A 20,898-nucleotide genomic window follows, 5' to 3' on the forward strand; every position below is an offset into this window, starting at 1 on the left:
CACATTTTGAAAATAAAGGGGAAGACTTACAGCCTTTATCCTCCAATATTCTCACGCATGTACACACACACACACACACACACACACACACACACACACACACACACACACACACAGGAATTGGAGGGAGGATCGCCTACCATGTTGAGTTTCTTTTATTATTTTTTATTTTGATCAGTAACTATTAATATAACTGCCTGTGTTAATTTGAATGTGTCATGGAATGCAGGCTGGTGGAGGGGTACAAAAACACAAGGAAACAGAGCACACAGGCAACTAACACAGAGGTAACTAACCCTAACCCTGTTTAAATGTACAAATAAATACAATTTCCCCTGAGGTGTGCACGCTGCCTCTAGGGGGTGTGTGACATCAGTCATGGTAGTGCTGGTGTTATAATAAAACAATCACACATACATTTGTCTTTTGTTGTCTGTTTTTTTTTTTTTTTACTTTGACCTTTCCAAACAAATAACCAAACTAACCACCAAAAAAAATCCTCATTGATTGATTGATTGATTGATTGATTGAATACTTTAACAGTTTGCAAATAGTACAGTGGTACGATTATACAATAGTAGGTCAGTAGGTCAGTTCACTTTTTCTTTTAAAACCATGTGAAAAGGCCACTTACTGTCTCTCCAGCTCTTTGATAAGTGAGAAAATGCATTGATTGATTGATTGATGTACTTTATTTAGTAAGACATGAGAACAACAGTACATGGAAGTACAAATTCACAATACAAGGTCTACTAAACTGGAAGACTCATAAAGCACTAAGCTTGTTTAAAATGAGATCCCCATGCACACAAATCATGATGACATATAAGAGACAGACAGATATACACACTACTATACAGAACGTCGTACAATCAGCTTACAGGTCGGTATGAAGAGTGAAAAATATGTACAAGAGAAGAAACAATCGGGGAGGGGGGGTTGGGGGGGGTGCATAAGACTTAGACAGGGGCCATTTTCGAATTGCAGCCTCCTGAAGGTGTATCTTTAGGGTCAGGATACCAACTTGATCCAAGTTAGATATAACTTGGATACAATTGGTGTCACACTTGAATATTTATTTTCTGTTTACTAAAGAGCTGGAGAGATGGGGAGACCTGTGTTACTGAACAAACACCATAACAATGATTACTATCAGAGCTTTAACATTTTTTTCAACAAAAACACTTTTTGTTAAAACCCAAAAATATCACTTACTGCCAATTATTTTCACCCTTTTTTATCTCTCCTAATTTTATTATTATGCCAATTAACGCTCCCCACACATTTCTGTCTTGCCACTGCTATTGCACCCTACTTGAGGAGGAGCCCCCACCACACCAGAAGGATGTAGCGCCTCCGTCCTATACTCCTCCCGCTCAACACCCTGTGCTGACAGGCAACGCCCCAGCCTGGAGGAGTCTGGCTTCCCTCCCTCGAACACAACAAATTGTGTTCGAGGGAGTCGACATTCGGCCAAGCCAGATGCACCACAGTGGATTCAAACCCCTAGCCTAGACCACTGGTTCTCAACCTTTTCAGGCTGTAACACCCCAAAATAACCCAGACAAGCACTTGGAATTGTAAGTTGAGGCATTACATTTAGTTTGACTCGGTTCCACAGATGAATATTGTGAAAATAGCAGATCTACAAGCTCACAACGCCTCGCAGCGCGAGGCATTGTGAGCTTGTAGATCAGCTATTTTCAAAATGTTTAGCCTCTTTCTTATATTTATTTGACAATTTGGCCAATGTTTGACCAGTTTTTATAGTTTTTTGATTACTTTTGGTGCAGTAATGGTCTTTTTTTAGGTATTAAAAAGGTCTCAAAAGTTCTTAACCACACATTTACAGTTTTTACAATTACAATTTACAGTTCCACACCGATGGAACTGTAATAGCCATCCACGTCTGAACTGTTGAAGGTTGTAACTTTCTTGTGAACTTTCAACATTTTCACAATGACAATGATCGACAGCAAGGAACTTGCGACAATGACACCGATAACCACAGTGACCAGAATCACTTTCGATACATGCTTTGGTATAGATATTTGATGCAATGTATCCTCCTCTCTATCATAAACACAATCCATGTTACTTCTGAGTGTATAGAGCACTTCGCACCCCTGGTTATTTGTCTCAATGCTGGTGACTTTGAAAGCCTCGTAGGGAGGAATCAGCACTTGCCCCGTGCGATTTAAGGTGGAGTAATATGTTATGTCGGCACTAAAGCATGTGTAGATGTCAAAACAGGAAGTGTCCCTTGCCGGGTCCGTGCTCCGCTCTGCGAAGTTCAATATGAAGGTGCCAAAGTGTACGTCCTTGTTGGAGATATTCTGATTCCAAATTGCCTGTGTTCTGAGGTGCGTGTAACGGCAGGACACTTGATCATGTCTCAGGATCTGAATGGCCTTGCTCAGGTAAAAATAAAGGGAGTGGTGGTTAAATATTTCCTCGTGAACATTTATGTCTGCTGTTCTCGTGGCTGTTTTGATATCCTGGCCTATGTCAGGTGTTGTGGCATTGGTGTACAAGTATATGGAGGTGGAATGTTCTCTCTCCATGTGACTGTGTACGGGTTCCTTTGCTTTACGCCCTGCAATGCTCCATGCTTGACTCAAATTTGCACCAGCATTCCACCCCTGTGTGACGGGTATTTCGACAACTTCAGAGTCGCAGCCATCGTACATGCTGTCACCAGCGCTGTTGTTGATGCCCTACAGCAAGATATACATTAAAAGTCAATTCTTACCACTTTTACAACATTGTCAGAGAATGAAGAACACTTATGTCAAGAGGAAGGTTTTAAATATTGTTTCTTTCCTGTTTTCGTTATCTTAAACTATATTAAAAAGTACCTTTTCAGGACACCTGATGAAGGTCAGAAATATGAAGATGAATAATCCTGATCCCACCAAGAGAAGAAGTGAGGCGATGGTACAGACATGGAAGGTTTTTAATTGAAATGCTTGCCTTTCCGAGCAGGGCATAGAACATCTGTAAAGGTTGAGCAGGGTCCATGACAAACACAAGAATCAATTCAACAATTTAACAATTCAAAATATTAAAATGTTTATGACTCTTGTGACTTTTGTAATATCACATGAAATACACACCAACCCCTAATGCTAATGATGAAGAAAGATGATCTCGTAAGTATGATGACAACGCTTATCAGCTGTTCATGTTTAGCCTACCTGTATATACTGTACCAACTCAATGTTGATAAACCAGGATTTATAATTCAATACATGGTAACTTACAATGTCATTGGCATCATTGTGACTGCTATAGCCGTTGTATTCCATGTGAAAAGAAAGTCCCCTACTGCTCAACTATACGACAGGAAAATAGATTTTTAGCAGAAACTGTCTTCAGCATTTTGTCTTTTTCTGTTTGTTTTCTATACTGCTCCAGTTGACTACATGGATGAGTGCGTTGTTTAGTTTTGCTGGTGTAGTTTCCTGTCAAACAGGATTTACTGGTGTAACCACACATGTGCAGTGCTTTCTCCTGCATGCACAGGGAAATGACACCTGTTTTATTTGGGATTAAAATAAGTCTGTACCCCCACCTTTAACCTTTCCTGCCAACACACCACTCAAAGGGATATGATGTGTTAATGTTTTGACCAAAACACACGCCAGCTCGGACGGACGGACGGACGGACGGACGGACGCACACACACACACACACACACACACACACACACACACACACACACGTGGTGCAGAAAAAAACAGACATAACAACCTCTGACATGATTGTGTTCAGAGGGCTTGCCTTTAGGTCTGAATGCATTCTTATCAAATATAGATTTGTTTTAATGACACATGCAAGATAAGATATGTGCTATACTGTAGCTCTGCTGTTCAGCGATCTCACAGCTTTAGTGTTAGCCAAAGGCACGGCACTCTTTCTCATACTGTGTTGTTGTACCTGTATACCCAGTTGCCCAAACCCTGGCTGGGACTCACTTGGTCACTAGCTGTGCTTTAAACAGTTCATAGTTTAGAATCTCTAAGGCATACCACCATCCTGATGATTGCATTTGGTTGTCAAAAGGTAAGCCCAAAAACATAAACATCACATTTATTATGTTTGTGGGAAAATACGAGGGTATTTTGATTCATGTAAACAGCATATGTGTGTTTATAGCATGTTCATTAATAGTATTGGCAAATCTTGTGCGTACGTGAATGCGTCCGTGTGTATGTTTTTGTTACTATTCATGTGGGAAGAGAAAAACATTTCTTTTGACATCCTCAGAAGTCTAAATACAAACTCTGTCTGTCTGTCTGTCTGTCTGTGTGTGTGTGTGTGTGTGTGTGTGTGTGTGTGTGTGTGTGTGCGCGCGCGCGTGTATGTCATAAACACACTCACACAATAGAAAATTCCAATGAGTCATTGCAAATATGCAGGAATGAAGAAATGCAAGGAACAAGTTTAAGATGCTAAGAACCCATGGTAGTGGTTTGCTTCAATATTTACTTAATACTGTTAATGACTTAAAAGCAAACAATTGCTCCTATTCAGACATGGAGCTGTGCAAGAGACAAATGTACGAAGAGCAAGTCAATGGCAAACTGGGCAACGCTTGTGACTTTTGCCTTGCTGGTTGTGGTACTGGTATTGTATCATGACCCATTTCTGATACTCTGGTGGCCTGTTCAGGTGAGATAACACATGCACACACACAAGCACATGCAAACGTGCGCATGCATGCACACTCACACGCACGCACACACACACACACACACACAAACAGTTATAACAGACATTATTGTGGCTGACAGGCGAAAACCTTTTATGTCCAAACTGTTACTTTTCAGGAAATGGAAAAAGGAACTTGTGATTCAATGGATGCAATGTTGTTATTATTATGTCACAAGCTCTTAATGCACTTAACCGCTTTCATTTTAATATTGTCATATGACAATAGCTTCGCGTGGCCAGACAATAATATCACTAATCTGCCGACCAGGAACCAGGCTAATACGACCTAGTATTAAATAGAGAATTCCTTTATGAAAAAATACAAAATAAAAAAAAATATGAAATATGGAGAATTCGAGATTCTGCCTGACAACGATGAAATAATAAACGGCATAATAATGTTATAACAGACATTAATTTTCACTTCACTGAGCCATTTTCTGTTTCTAATTGCAGCAGAGTGATTCTTTGCCCCTGGATATGGCCACTGACTCCATCGATGACATGTACAGCGGATGCCGACCAGAAGCAGCAACTAAGATTCATGAGCTTGGTGTATTCGAGTGGCACGTCAATAGGAACTTCAGTGAGGCTTGGGCTCTAGTTGAACAAAAAGCAAATAAACCCGTCCACAAGGATTTGGAAGAAGACCATTCCACGGCGATATACATGCACACTAACGATGAACTCCAACATTTCCAGCATGACTTCAACAAAGCCGTGAAAACAAAGAAGCACAAGTATGGGACGTATGGATTTAAGTACCACTATCTCTACTTCTACCTCTCTGATGCAATCCGAGTACTCAGGGCAAATCGAACACCGTGCATGACCACCTATTACTGGAGTAAAGCTTCCTTTGATCAGAATGTTCTGGACAAAAATATGCGTTTTGGTAGCTTCATCTTGACTTCTACAAACAGGGACTTGCTGGATTCTTTTGGTAGTGTTTCTTGCTTTGAGATCTATACTTGTTTCGGAGCTGATATAACGCATTACTCAGCCATAGACCGAGAGGGGCAGGTGCTGATTCCTCCCTACGAGGTTTTCAATGTCGCCAAAATTCGGCATTCAGGCGACCAGTGGTGTAGAGTGGTCTACACACTCCGGAGTACCAGAATGCCAAGGAGCACGTTAAACTGTAAATTTGGTGCAAGCGCCCTGAAAAAGATTTCCAGAACTTTTTCCAGGGACCAGGATGGTGTCCGTCTCGTGATCACATTGGCAGGCTTAGTGCTGTTGGCTTTAAGCTCTGCAGTGCTCATAAGACGGAGGCAGAAAAGATTTGTGGCTGTGGTGCTGGGAGCACTGCTGGTACTGATGGTTATTGTAGCCATTTGGACAATGAGCTCATAAGCTGCTCTATAGCAACAAGAGATCACTGGAAAAGGTGTAGAAGATATCAAATGAGATGACAGTGAAAATGTTTGGCTATTTAACGTGGATCCATTCAATATTAATGGGGACCCAATCTGGAATGTTCTTTGAAGTGAACATACAATTATGTGCTTTGAAGTGAACATGCAATTATAACTGTATAACAACAATACAATATAGAAAGTGTGCGTGCAAGTGCGCGCATGTGTGTGTATGTGTGTGTACACCTGCGCAAATATGCATTTTTACCTATTAGTATTATCATTGCTATTGCCCTCGCTCACAGGTCGTTTTATCTAGCTCTTCGCGGATCTTCTGGTTGGACAATGATCCTGCACGCTCAGCTAATATTAGCAAGGGGCTCTCTTTGATGATGTTGGGACAGGGACAAGTCCAGTTTGTCTTCGCAAGGGTGACCTCAAGTGTTTACTGTTGAAGAAAGTCTAACGCCTCACCTCAGTAACACTCCAGTATAAACTGGGCACCATTTTCCCTCTGACCCTACAGGTCTTATACAGGGCAGTTTGCCTCATACTCCTTTTCAGTGCAAATGCTGTTGGGGTTCACATGACAACAATTATAATCATGTATATTCATGCCAACGTTAAATAAAACAAAGGAAATGAGGTTAGTCTTGCTGCATTTTTAACATGCATGTTTTTCTAATTCTATTCCTTAGCTAATGACAATTTCTACACATCATCACATGCAAGACATGCATGTCATCTATCAGTGAGCACCGCTTAAAGGGATATTTCACTTTCAAAAAAACTTTTGGTGATTTTATCGTCTACTCAGGCTTTTGTGAGCCCCGCAGACAGTTTTTAAGTTGCTTGATTCAATATTTAGATATTAGATATTCATTTTATCAGACACGCCCCCTTCCTATACAAACCCATTTTTTGGAAAATGAAAAAAATAAAATACAATAAAAAAATAAAATAAAATAAATGAAAAAAAGTCTCGGAAAAACACGGCCCCCTCACGTATTAGGAGGGCAGGGTGAGTCACCAGAACCAAGGACTGGTGTTTTTGATGAATCTAACATGGTTAAAATGGAGTTTGAAGTTACAATGGGTTTGTATAGGAAGGGGGCGTGTCTGATAAAATGAATATCAAATATCTAAATACTGAATCGAGCAACTTAAAAACTGTCTGGGGGGCTCACAAAGGCCTGAGTAGATGATAAAATCACCAAAAGTTTTTTTGAAAGTGAAATATCCCCCCCCCCCCAGGCCATGCTGTAGAGGGAGTCTGCCAGCTTTGATTTGATTTGATTTGAGTGCACTCTCTCTTTTCACCATTCAGCAAATCTTTTGGAGAGACAGACAAATGAACAGACAATGGAGAGTCAAGGAGAAAAGGACAAAGACAAAGACAAGTTATTTTACCATTGTAAAACATATAGGAACATATATTGATAAGAGTTGCCACCACCACACAATTCTATTTCAGAGAAACTTTAAATAGAAACCACCATAGACCAGAATACTAATCAAAACAACTGTACAACATAACACTAAATAAATTAGACCTCTATGAATAATCGAACCCCTTGGCTAGATGACAACTGGCCTGATTTCAAACAGGGCTAACACAAAAGATGTATGTCCTCTGAAGTGTAGTTTGTACAGCCCCAAGCTATCACTGGTCACATGCCCTGTCAGTATTTACTCCTAAGCCGAAGGCATGGCGAGAGAGTATGTTTTACCCCCTGTCCGTCCGTCCGTCCGTGTGTCCGTCTGTCGCCAGCTTATCTCCGGCACCGTTGGCCCGGTCGCTCCGAAACTGTGCACACACACTCCCTGGATGCCAATTCAGAACCTCTGCCCCAAATCTTTCACATGGGCCTGTTATAGCGCCACCAGGAGGCCGATTTTTGCAATATTACTCCTACAAATTTTATCCAAACGTCATGCAAATCGGTACACAGTATCAATATAGTCATGTGATCAACACGGATCTGTCCGATTTCCCATATTCCATCCTCATTGCCTAAGGTTGGCTTCCAAAGTTTGCAGGATTGGTCCGTTTTGAACAAAAAGCCTCAAAGTATACACAGCTTGCGATTTCCGTGAAAATTCAAACGCACATTCCCACTAGGCCGAGGAAGAAATGCCACCCTTCTCACATTGGCCTGTTATAGCGCCACCAGCAGGTCTAATTTAGAACAAAATGCCTCAAATCATGAATGCAGTGTCAATGCAAGAATGAATGGCACGGTTGGCACCCTTTTCACATTGGCCTATTATAGCGCCACCAGGAGGCCAGAATAACGTACCTGACCTGGCGGAGACCTGTGCTCCGAGGAGCACTTTTTCTAGTTCTCCTCTCTCTTCTGTTCATGTCCTGTGTATGTATGTTTAATGTGTTTTGGAGTTTCTTATTATTATCTGCTGTAACATAAATTGCCCAGTTTGGGACATAATAAACTTGAACTTGATCATACAACTAATCAAAACACCACTACACCATAATACAAATCAAAACACCTCTACATCATAATAATCAAAATATCTGTACACCTTAATACTCTTAATACCCTTCTACACACATGTAATGTTTAATATAACTAATATAATATTGGCATCAGACCTTCACCTGTGAAGTCCTCTTGTCTGCTCTCCACACATGCATTACACCACCTGTTAATTTGGCTCAATATGCAAATAGTTCTGACAGGGCATCGATGTTCATCCATCATCAGAACACAATGTGAAAACTCTGCACCACAAAGAACGTATTGCTATCAATCACGCCATGATGGAGAAAGTCGCCGCAAGATGATGAGTTTAGTGACTTGGATGAACTGATACAGTGAATGTGCAGATACAATGGTAAAATAATTTGAAATGGAAAGTGATGCCTCTTGACTTGACTATACATATTGTAAAAAAAATACTGAATATATACATATTTTATACTACAGTAGCTACTTCTTTGGTCTCCGGGTAGCACAGTCGGTAGAGCACTCGTCAGAACCAAATGGTCCTGAGTTCGATCCGGGCACTGCCATCTCAGTGTATGAGTATCACGGTTTTGGGAACTAAGATGTGCGGTAAGTACTGGGGAGTGAGAGTAGGTGTTGCACTACAGCAATCCATCCATCCATTTTTTTTTGTTAAAAAGGTTAAAGTACTATATTCTGATAGTAATCATTGCTACAGAGCGTTTGTTTGGTCACAGGGGTCTCTCCAGCTCTTTAGTAAACAGAATATAGTACATTTTCAGATAGGTGACAAAGTTTAAGCCAATCAGGAGAGAGCACTGAAAATGCATTTTCTGTTTAATAAAGAGCTGGAGAGACATGGGACACTCCTTTTACTGAACAAACACTCTATAGCAATGAGCCCTATCAGAATATAGAGCTATTTAACACTATTTTAACAAATGCAAATCACTTACCCTACCTTTAATAATTGATACCCAGATGTTCAACATGAACTATACAAATTAGTTATAAAAAACAATAATATGCTAAATTATAGAAAACAGATTTCACAGGCAAAGAAGCAATATAGATAAATATTTCACTGACTGAAAACATGAAAGACAGTTTCTAAATTGCTACCAAGCAAAGTGAATAAGCAGAAGCCCAACACAAGCAACCAGACTGCACAGCAACAAGCTATTCTGTCCTATACGGGTTTGTACTTGAGTGAAGTTTATCTTGTGACTCTAGCTTTGATCAATTTCTGGAAAAAGTTGTATTGGAAAATATTGGAAACTCCCACATTATTCAACATTCAGATTTTGGTTAAATGTTCTTGCTTCCACAGTGCACAGAATATAATGCAGATTGTGCCATTAATGATGGTAAGAGGTAGTGCAGTAACTTTATTTGAATCTGTTCATGAGCTACTTTAACTTGTCTTTCTAAATGGTTATGTATTTAGTGAAAAGATATATAGTAACAGCCCAACAAGTCACCCCTGACCCCTGTACACATCTCTGTGAGTATTAGGCCAGCTGACACAAAAAAACAAACAGAAAGGGACCACTAAATAATTTAATCAAATGGAGGTGAACGTGTAGATGTCCCTGTCGACACAGTGTGTGAACTTTATGTAAATTAATAAAGATTGATAAGCAAATTAGGCTTCAACCTGGGATTTGTGTGAGTTCAGAAGGCTCTCAACCCATGACAGCCTATTCAGGACATCGTTATTCCGTACATGATGCATGTGACCACACAATCTTTATAAATTCAAGTTTTTGCCAGTGATGATTAAAATCCATAAGTGTGTTAACCTGAAAATAAATATCACTTCTCCCTTAGACACGCGCCCCCCCCCCCCCCTTTTGTTTACCCCCATTCCCCCCCTTTTCCTACTCTGTACATATAATGTTTTATATTTGTGATGATATTGAATGTTTGGTGCTATTTTCTATATGTTGATGAATTGAATACCTATAGAACCCCAATGGAAACAAGACCGCAAGGACTTTTTTGGTGTTATCCTTTTAGACAGTGTTTGACCGTACTCGTGCTGTTTTACATTTCTGTCTAATAAAATAATCAATCAATGTAATTTTGTCCAATCTGTATGCTAGAGTATGTTAATACAATTTATTACACGGCTTGGTTGAATGCTCGATTCTGATTGGTCAGTCATCGGTCATTATTTATGGTTAATGACCGATGATAATGACCGGTGAGACCGACGAGGAAACTGTGTAATCAAAGACTCAGAACACCTGCTCATATCAACCTGCACTGCTTGGTTTTATGCTTTATCCAACATGACAGCCATGTAAACAAACAACCAATGTCATTTACAACTAAACGTTGCTCTCAAGAATGTTTTTGAAAACATTTGAAATGAGAAATAGACGATGCAATAACCGAAAAGTGATTCTATTTGATCCACTGCACTTCCTTGTTTATCGTGGCTCAACAACGGGGGAAATACCAAAACGCTCGCCCCATTGGTAAAATCAATGTAGTAAAAATGAATATTTTGCCCAAATTTATTTTTCTTTTTCAATGTGTCCCTCTGTTCTTACCTAAACATGTTTTCAAAACAATGGACGGGAAAGCACCCAGGGTGAGAAAATCACTACTCCAACAATTCAAATTCAATGGAGGTCTCGCGGTACCAAATCTCCTCTTTTATTATTGGTCATCTCACATTCACAAATTAACATACTGGCTTCACTCCCCAGAGTTACCATGGTGCAGGCTGGAAGCACAGTCATGTCCATCATCCTCCCTTAGGGCCCTACTCACCTCTTCATTACCAGTTAATCCCTCTACCTTTACAACCAACCCAGTGGTACGATCCACCATCCAAAATCTGGCTTCAATTCAGATGCCATTTCAAGTTCAAGTCAGCCTCCACTTTGATGCCCTTAGTGCGCAACCACCAGTTCCCCCCATCACTAATTGATACATTCTATACATTTTGGCACAACAAAGGTATTACGTTTTTTAGAGACCTTTATAAAAACGGATGCTTTTATAGTTTTTCAGAACTAGCTTCAGATTATAACCTACCTACATCACATCTGTTTAGTTATTTTCAAGTTAGACACAGTGCTACAGCTCTTTTTCCTTCCTACCCTTCGCTACCGCCTAAACAGTGTTGGGATGACTTTCTTACATTTAAACCCCACCAGGATTCACTTATCTCTAAAATATACGACAAACTTATGACCTTCGACGATCAACCTATAGTTAAGGCACGGAGAGCCTGGGAAGAGGAGCTGGGAGCACACCTAATAAACTTTGGAGACCAGTGGTGGGACAAAGCAATACACAAAATCGGATCAAGCACACCATGCGCAAGGCTAGAACTTATACAGTTTAAGGTATTACATAGGGTTCACTTTTCCAAAATTCCAAAAAAAAATTTTTAATACATTTTGGAACGATTACTTCGACACTCTGTCCAAGGTTTTGGCCTCGAAATACATAAGAACCCCCTAACAGCCATATTTGGGGTCACAAGTGGTTGTGGCACTCGGACCAATTCCATACAATCAGATGTCCTACTGTAGCTTTCACATCTTTATTGGCGAGACGTTGTATTTTACTATTATGGAAATCGTCTAAAGCTCCATCCACGTCCATGTGGCTCAGAGACGTTATGTATTATATTAAGTTGGAAAAGATAAAATATTCCGTAAAAGGCAAATCCGCTACGTTTTCCCATAAATGGGACCCATTTATTACTTATTTCAACGCACTACAAACTCTGCCCCCTGACTGAGTCCCCCCCCCACCCTACCTACCTTCCCCTCCCCCTGTTCCTCCCCCCTTTCTCTCCCCTTTTTCTTCTTTTCCCCCTTTCTCTCTTTAACTTTCTTTCAATCTTTTTGCTAAATTTAACTTATTATAACAGTGTAGACACTCCCTAGTAATTTTCATAGCTACTTTTTTTAATTTTTTTATATATACTTTATTTTTTAAAATTACATTTCAAGTCTGTGAGTATCTGTACGATTATATAAATACATTATTTTTCTTTTCTTTTCTTCTCTTCTCTAAATATAACTGTACATGCATATATTATGCACCTGTCTGTATACCTGAACTGAATTCCCCAATAAAAATTATTATAAAAAAAAACAAAAAACGCTCGCCCCAAAACACAGTCGCCCCGGGGCAAATCCGGCGGTATTACAGGCAAATCGGCAGTATATAGAATGGGGGGCGAGTGTGTTTTGGGGCGAGTTTTTTTTTATAATAATTTTTATTGGGGAATTCAGTTCAGGTATACAGACAGGTGCATAATATATGCGAGTCATTTGTTTTCCGAGGCGAACTTGTCCGCCCAGGCCAATACTTATGGAATACTTTCATTGCCGTAAGCAAGGAAATACTTTGTTTTGTTGTTACTTTTGGGTAAATTTATTTATGTATTTATTAAGTAGCCGTGTAATAAGCGGGATAATGCATGGGGAGGTAGTCATTATTGAAATTTATAGCCCTTCAGGGCGATTAACCACCTCGGCTTCGCCTCTGGCTTTAAATTTCAATAATGACTACCTCCCCATGCATTATCCCTTGCATAACTTATACAATTGGGGCGGGGTGTAATTGGTCTCCCTGCTCTTCTATTGAGACATTTAGATCCAGCGTTTAGGTGACACATGACCTTTGACACCATCCGGTTTCTGGTTTTACAAAAATTGTGACCTGAAGGTCAATATTAAATGCAGTGGCGTCAGTTCAGCAAAAGCTAAGGTATGGCAAGGTTAGGGTTGCCAACTCCCAGGGATTAGAATAAGGGACACCAATCCTGGGTGCGCGGCCGAAATCTTTTTTGGGGGTCAAACCCCCCAAAAACGCCCGAAACGCATAGAAAACTATGCATTATACCTATAACACAATACAAACACAATAGTCTTACACCTGCATTAGGCTACAATTCATGATTTTTTTTATTAAAAAAAATAAAATACAATTATTATTTTTATTTTTATTTTTTTGGAGCCAAGGTATGGCACCTTGCCAAACCCAATTGACGCCCCTGATTAAATGTATCCACTGATCAGGCAGGCAGGCTCTATTAGCTCAATGGTACAAATGTCAGTACTTGAGCAGGAAACCCGAGTTCAAATCTGGGGTAGAACAGGAAAGTTACATGCAGCTTTAAGTTGATAAATAATCAAATATTTTTGATCTTTTGGGTCTCAGCTGAAAATATTTGGGAATCCCTGATCTATAGGTGGTACCATGCTAGTAAGTTGTTGCTCAGCAGTTGCTGAAGTTATGCTCGGGGGGTTTGATTGTTCTTCCATTGAAAGATTAGAGGAAACATTGAGATGTAATATAATATAATTGAGTTGAATTACGGCCATTAAAATGTGTATTTGTGGAAACAAACATAGATGTACAACATTCTTCTTTCTCAAGAGACTAGCCGAAGCCACTTTACTTGTGAAGGTTATAGGTTAGTACCCACTGCAGTAATAAAAACACACTTCATTAGTGCTTTTTGAAACAAAGACACAAAATGCTTTACAAAACAATATAAAACTACAGCAGAACAAGGCAAGAAACATAACATAGAAGAGAAGATAAGAAGTGAATAAACTAAATAAAATAGACAATAAATTAACATAAAATAGGCTTGCATACGTAACAAAATAGGTTACCTTATACTAGCCATGACCCCCCACTGTACTATGAATGAATATGAACAAATATATAATTCTTGGGAGTTTACTGTGTGATTATCTATGTATCTTGTACAGGTTTAAAGCAGGGCAGTTTGCCAGTCTTTTGGCAGAGGTACAGCAGTGGCTGAACAAACCCAGTCACCACAGTAACACAAAAAAATATGGTATCAACTAATTGCATTTTAGCTGACGTCAAGAGTCCTTGATTGGCAAAAATTGGAACAACAATGCTCCAAGTAAAGTAAGTTCCCACAAATGTCACCATGGTCAGGCAGATGATAGTGAAGGCTCTCCTCTTCTTGCTGTTGTCTCTCTCCCTCCCTATCTCCCCTGGCACGGGCTGTTTCAGAACCCTGAGAATGGCGAGGCTGCACAACAGCATCACCGACATGAAAAGTAGGCATTGGCCCAAATAGAAATAATCCGCTATTATAGAACTCACACCCAACACCATGTATAATAGCGAAACCCCAAAGATGACCAACCAGGCCAGCACAGAGCAAGCCACCCTGTACCTGAGTGGTTTGTACTTGAGGAAAAGCACTGGGTGAACCACTGCCAGAAATCGCTCTACGCAGATATAGCTCTGGAAGAAGGGACGCCCAGTGTACAGGAAACCAGCAGTGAATGAGTAGAAAAGGTGCTTGTAATTCAAGTTAATGATCAAGTTGATGAGAGAAAACAAGATGAAGAGGATCTCACAGACACTCAGATTGAGTGCGAAGAAGTCTGAGGCCACAGTACCAGCTGGTCCTGTTAATATCAGCCACAGAATGAAGCTGTTGATGGGCATTCCCAGGATCAGGTTGACTGATGTGGCGGCGATGTGCACCGTGCTATAGAGGGAGGACTCGTTTGATGTGTTCATTTTTTCTGGCAGCTTTGATCTGCGTGCGCTCTCTCTTTTCACAGTCAGCAAAGTCTTTTGAAGAGACAGACAAAGACAAAGAGAGAGGAACATATTGAAGAGTGTTGCCACCACCACACTATTTTTACCTGCATAATCAGAGATGCTTTTAAAACACCACTAAACAATAATACATACATACATAAATAAAGTAATGAATGAATAAATACATTAATAATAATAATAATAATAATAATAATAATAATAATAATCAAAACACCACTACACCATAAACGACACTACATCATAATATAAATCAAAACATCGCCACACCATGATACTAATCAAAATACAATACTAATAAAAACACCTCTACACACACATAATGTTTGATATATTATTTGTAATCAGACCTTGACTGGTGAGGTCCTCTTGCCTGTATGCTCTGCTCTCCACACATGCAGTGTAACACATGTTGATTTTCTGCAATGGCTGAATATATAAACATTTGCATATTCTGACAGGGAATGAATGTTCATCCATCATCAGCTGTATGAAAACTCCACACCACAAAGACAATATAGTCGCCCCATGATTATGAGTTGAAATATCAGATTTAAGTCTGATAAAGTGGAGAAAAACGGAGATGAATTGAAACAGTTAATGGCCAGGTTTCCCAAAGCGATTTCAGGTCGCTTTACAGCACAGCACATAACCCAAAGCCTGTTCATACTTTGACTGCACACATCCCCGGGTATGGACTAGTTTAACTATAATTAAGAAAAATAAGGCACTAACTGAACAAAAAAAACATAAATGGGTATAAACTTTGTGTGAATAAATCAGTAGTCCGTCATGTCTGCTGTGTGTGGATGTGTGGAATCTGCTGTGTCAGAGTGTGTATAAAAAGCGCATTCAACAAAATAGACACAAGTGCTTAGGCCCTATCAGGCCAGGTGTAAGCCTAAGACCAGCACTATGGAGTGGAAAAAGAGAGAATGAGGCCTGCAAAGTAAACCCTTAATACACTCCCCCAGACCCCTCAACCCAGCTGTAACGAGTTGGCTAAACTCTACAAATCACTGAGGTAACATGTATAGTATACCAACGTCCAGTTGGTCCGACTGGCCCAATTTTAACTAACCCTATCCCTAACCTAACGGTCGGAATAATGGGATGTTGGAATTATGAGCGGTCCCCATTACTGAAGGCTGTCTAGCCAACGGTGAGGCAGAGGATCAGGGCCGTCACCTACTTTAAGTCAAATGAAGGTTATCACCGCAGGAAGGTTCTTTGCCCAAGCACAAGGTTGCCAATGGATTATGTATTTCAGGAACTCTGGGACAACCCTGTCCTCTAACAGCTCCTATAGAGAGTATGCACATGCATCACTTTTCCACCGGGACACGCCCCCCCTCTCATCTAGACTGAGTGGCAAAACATTGAGCAGCATGGAGCATTGGAGTTTGGAAAATCAGCTCGTTGGAAATCACTCAACGGTCCTGCGTACCACCTGTTTCTAAATTGCACATAATGCAGGAGGCAGCAGGACGTTGCGTTATGGAAAACGAGCACTTCCATGCTCTTCCGTGACACTTAGAAAAATAATCACCTGTACAGAATTTAATGCCAGAAAGCAGCTCATAACATGTCGACGGTGGATTTTTATGAAACAAAAACTTTGCAGATAGAAAGAGGATAATTCAAGCTTTCCGTACAGCTGCCATGTTGGCGAGTTTAACGTTGTTTAATCCAATCAGATAGGACTTTTCTGTTTGGCTGTATGGGCTGTCAAGGCCAGAAAGTAGTTTTTTGCCACTCAGTAGGCGTTCCTGCATAACTTCCAGGTACGATGATGTCACGCGCATAGCCTCTATTTCACCCTTGTGCACACCTGTGTGAGTATTAGGCCAGCTGACACAAACAAAAGCTGACACCACAGAATAACTTAATCAAAAGATGTACGTAGTGTACCCTGCAATGCAAAAATGGAATAATTCAAAAACTTGGTGAATGATTTATGTCCCTGTCAACTGATGTTTGTGCATTGTGTAAACTTTATGTAGATGAATGAATATTGGGGCAGCAAATGTGTGTGTGTGCGTCTGTGACCCGTTTAAAATGACAGTGACACAACTCATAATGCAATGATTAAATCAGTGTGAGTTGTGTGATTGTTCTTGTCGCCTTGTTAAGACCAGAAATTCTATCAAGCACACTGAATATGCATAAACTCACACGCACTAACATGCACTCCAACACACATGCAGTACAGTAGACTGAGTTAGAGAATCTAGGAGGAGCTCTAAACGATGCTATGTTCTGTGTCATATAAACATCTCATTCCCTGGTATCAGTCAGTATTTGCATTGCACTGAAGATTTTTGGGCGGTGAAACCGCCCCTATATGTGAGGTTTGGACATCGACATTCGCTGCACTGTGATTGGCCACCATTGTACCCCCCCCCCACCTATTGTACCCCCCCAACCCTGCGCTGTGATTGGCCACCATTGTACCCCCCTAACCCTGCACCGTGATTGGCCACCATTGTACACCATGGTGGCCAATTCAGGACTATTCAGGACTGTGATTGGCTAGTGAACACATGACACAAAAAAAAACACATATATGTTTTTTTTAAAGTTAGGGGTGTGCAATGGTTGGTCCACAATATTACTTTTCTTTAAGTGAACTTCCATCACTGTGATGACCACTGTGACCACACCGCCCACTTCACACTGGGTGTGATTTTTTAATTACTTTGAGGGGAATCGTTCTTGTTCTTTTCGTCATGATTTTTTACACAGTTTACTGTAATTGAACTAATGTACACATGTGAGGCTGAACTGACAAACAAATGACCCAGTACAGATCTACAAGCTCATAGCGCGGCACTCGCGTGGGTCTTTGAATATATATATATTTTAAAGCAAACATTTGTTACTCAAATCTTTGCTTCTAGGGATTCTACAAATGTCTTCTAAATCGAACAGTTTTTTGAAAAAAAAACATATGTTGCTATAATTTCTCAAAAATGATATGTATTTGGCCGTGGGACCCCCAGAAGGGACCCCCAGAAGTTGTGACAAGAGTTTAAAAAAATGCTTTAAAAAGTATATATTCAAAGATTTGCGCAAATTTTCACGATAAAAAAATATAAAAGCAGATCTACAAGCTCATAGCACGGCACTCGGTGCCGTGCTATGAGCTTGTATATCTGCTATTTCTGAATAGCCAAAGACATCTTAAAGTGACGCAGATGCGTTCCCTTCCCGGTCTTAATGGGATAACCGAGGATCAGCACCACGGAGAGCACCAAGGAATCAAAAACTCAGGGTTACGGATGTAACCCCGGTTTCTTTAGAATTCGGAGTAACATACTCACTATGGGATATCACCGCCCCCTGGCGTTGATGCAGAGCTACATACCATAAACTCCCGGGCCATTCATTGGCTGAGAAGGGTATGTCACGTGTCCGGTAGACCGGAAGAGGTATAAAACCTCTTGCGTGACGTGGCTCATCCTCTTTAACACGCTTCCTGCATGCAGATGCACACAAACAGGGGTGTTAGGTGAGTATGTTACTCCGAATTCTAAAGAAACCGGGGTTACATCCGTAACCCTGAGTTTCTTGTCAATTCTCCGTAACATACTCACTATGGGATACATAAACCCCCCTGGGGCTTATAGCCATACCGAATCTCAGGTCCGCACGCCCCCTAGCCATAAGGCCCCGTCCCCCTGGACGTGACCTTCGGCCTCACGGGCGCCCCAGCCCTCCGGGCCGGGGTGCGGTATATAATTGAAAGAAAAGGACCCTGACAGACCAAGTCTGCCTATTCATCTAATGAACAGACACAAGTCTGACCCATAAGTGAAAACAAGGAAACAGGGCCTCCTCCCCTGGAAACCTACCAACGGTGGTTCCGAGGGGACTCAAGAGAAGGAAGGTAGAGAAGGGAACAAAGGCGGGTTACACAAAAGACCTGCCTAACCTCCCCCACCCTAACTAGAGACAGCCGCTATGCCCAGTACAGCGTGCGCCACTGACGCCGCTGCCCCATCCAGGCTGTAGAAAGCCGCAAAAGTCGATGGAGACGACCAGTTTGCGGCCGCGCACACCTCCTGGACCGACATTTCCCTGGAGAGGGCCCAGGAAGTAGCCACGCCTCTAGTAGAGTGAGCCTTCAGTCCTTCTGGAACTGGAGCGCCACTACTGACGTAGGCCAGCCTAAATGGCATCCACACTCCATCTAGAAAGCGTCGCCTTAGTCACTGCCTTCCTCCGACCATCTGGGCCGAAGGAGACAAAAAGTTGCGACGACGACCGGCCGACCGCCGTCCTCTGGCAGTAGAGCTTCAACGCCCTCACTGGGCAGAGACAGTGCAGCCGCCTATCCTCTGCCGAAGCGAAAGGAGGCGGATGAAAAACTATCAGCTCAACCGGTGTCTGGGTCACCATTCCGTTCTTGGGAACAAACGCCATGTTGGGCTTAACCAAACCCTGCTGTCGTCTCCCAAGAACCTCATGCACTCCGAACTTACTGAACTTACTTTCGAGACTAACGATCTCCAGATCCATAGAGTGAAAAGGCTCGAACGGTGGGAGGCAAAGCGCCCCCAGCACCACCGCCAGGTCCCAGGCCGGGAACAGAGGCCTAGAGACCGGCCTGGCCCGCCTGGCACCGTTCATAAAACTACGCACCAGCGGATGTCGGCCAACCGTCATGTCATCGAAACCCACGTGACAAGCGGAAATGGCCGCCTGGTACACCTTAACCGTCGAGAAAACCAGACCTTGGTTCAATTTGTCCTGCAAGAACCTGAGGATGCTGCGTACCGAGGCTCGGAAGGCCTCAACCGGCGGTGACTGACCCAGACACCATGACACGAACAGGTTCCACCTGTCGTCGTACGCAGACCTCGTGGAAAGGGCCCTCGCCCCCTGGATGGTAGCTACCACCTCAGGGGGCAGGCCATAAGAAGTCAAGGTCTCCCCCTCACGGGCCAAGCCCACCGGTCTAGGTCCTGAGGTTGCTTGTGGAAAATTCCGACCCCTGCCTGCCGTAGCAGATCTCTGATCGGGGGGAGGGCCCAGGGCTCGTTGTAGAGGAGAGGATTATTCCTAACCTCCATGCGCCCCACGCCAGTGCCACCAGTGGCACTGACAGTCCGTGGAGTCTGACAAGTTGAGAGGACCAACTCCCGTGACGGGAATGCATAAAGCAGTTCAGTCGGCCAACCTGGCCCAGATCTGGCTTGTTATCTCCGGAGGAGAGGCCAATCTGCGTACCAAAAAACGCCCCTGGACAACAGAGTCGCTCCACTGTTCAGGAGGCCCGGTACCTGTGAGGCTCTGGTTGACGTAAGGCGTGCGTCGCACCACAGCGTCAGATCGCCAGCTAGCCTGTCCAACACTGGAGAGGCCAGGCCTCCCTGCTTTTTGGCATAGCACACGGTCGTGGTGTCGTTGGTTCCGATCAGGACATGACAACCTCAGGTGGACGGGGCTCCAAGAGCCCACATTCACCTCCGGGGAAAAAAGGTCACACGTGGGGCTTGTCCAAACGAAACAGGTGTAAGGCCGAAGTCATGAGACCCGTCGCCTGCACGCATAGCCTGTATGTGACTTGTCGCCTCACGCGAGAAGACCCTAGGCCGAAACGCTGTCTATCCCGCCCGGGACAGACGCGCCGTGAGCCTGGTCTAGCCCAGCGAGACCCCCTATGAAGGTGGTCTGCTGAGACGGGACCAAGACGCTCGACGGACGGTGACGGTGAAAAACCCCTCGACGTCAAGTGGGGAAACGGCCACGTCTGTGTGCCGCGC

The 20,898-nt window shown here is 42.3% G+C and overlaps 2 protein-coding genes across 5 annotated transcripts; one reads left to right on the forward strand and one right to left on the reverse strand.

Annotated features, from left to right (window-relative positions):
• Positions 1–207: 207 nt before the first annotated feature.
• Positions 208–3,471, reverse strand: LOC308103021 (ecto-ADP-ribosyltransferase 4-like). Its single transcript, XM_080452873.1, has 3 exons — positions 3,264–3,471; positions 2,859–2,997; positions 208–2,717 (listed from the first exon to the last, which is right to left on the reverse strand). The coding sequence occupies exons 1-3, from the start codon at positions 3,278–3,280 to the stop codon at positions 1,869–1,871; spliced, it is 1,005 nt and encodes a 334-aa protein (XP_080308999.1). The 5' UTR covers positions 3,281–3,471; the 3' UTR covers positions 208–1,868.
• Positions 2,314–6,954, forward strand: LOC308102989 (T-cell ecto-ADP-ribosyltransferase 1-like). Of its 4 annotated transcripts, none has more exons than XM_080452842.1 (3): positions 2,319–2,420; positions 4,537–4,674; positions 5,173–6,954. In XM_080452842.1, the coding sequence occupies exons 1-3, from the start codon at positions 2,391–2,393 to the stop codon at positions 6,070–6,072; spliced, it is 1,068 nt and encodes a 355-aa protein (XP_080308968.1). In that variant the 5' UTR covers positions 2,319–2,390; the 3' UTR covers positions 6,073–6,954. The 4 variants fall into 4 exon arrangements, with proteins under 4 accessions (XP_080308970.1, XP_080308968.1, XP_080308969.1 ...); XM_080452843.1 differs by lacking the exon at positions 2,319–2,420 and adding an exon at positions 3,776–4,065; XM_080452844.1 differs by lacking the exon at positions 4,537–4,674 and having other exon boundaries at positions 2,314–2,420.
• The last annotated feature ends 13,944 nt before the right edge of the window (positions 6,955–20,898 follow it).

Source organism: Gymnoscopelus braueri (genome assembly GCF_963280865.1).
Source record: "Gymnoscopelus braueri genome assembly, chromosome: 2".
NCBI classification, from domain to species: Eukaryota; Metazoa; Chordata; class Actinopteri; order Myctophiformes; family Myctophidae; genus Gymnoscopelus; species Gymnoscopelus braueri.

Bases quoted from the DNA above. Each gene is read 5' to 3' on its own strand.
- LOC308103021 (XM_080452873.1), bottom strand. The intron at 2,718-2,858 runs GTACTTTTTAAT...ATCTTGCTGTAG, and splicing joins TCATCAGGTGTCCTGAAAAG to GGCATCAACAACAGCGCTGG.
- LOC308102989 (XM_080452842.1), top strand. From the start codon at position 2,391: ATGTCTCAGGATCTGAATGGCCTTGCTCAG. The intron at 2,421-4,536 runs GTAAAAATAAAG...GCTCCTATTCAG, and splicing joins ATCTGAATGGCCTTGCTCAG to ACATGGAGCTGTGCAAGAGA. The intron at 4,675-5,172 runs GTGAGATAACAC...TTCTAATTGCAG, and splicing joins TACTCTGGTGGCCTGTTCAG to CAGAGTGATTCTTTGCCCCT.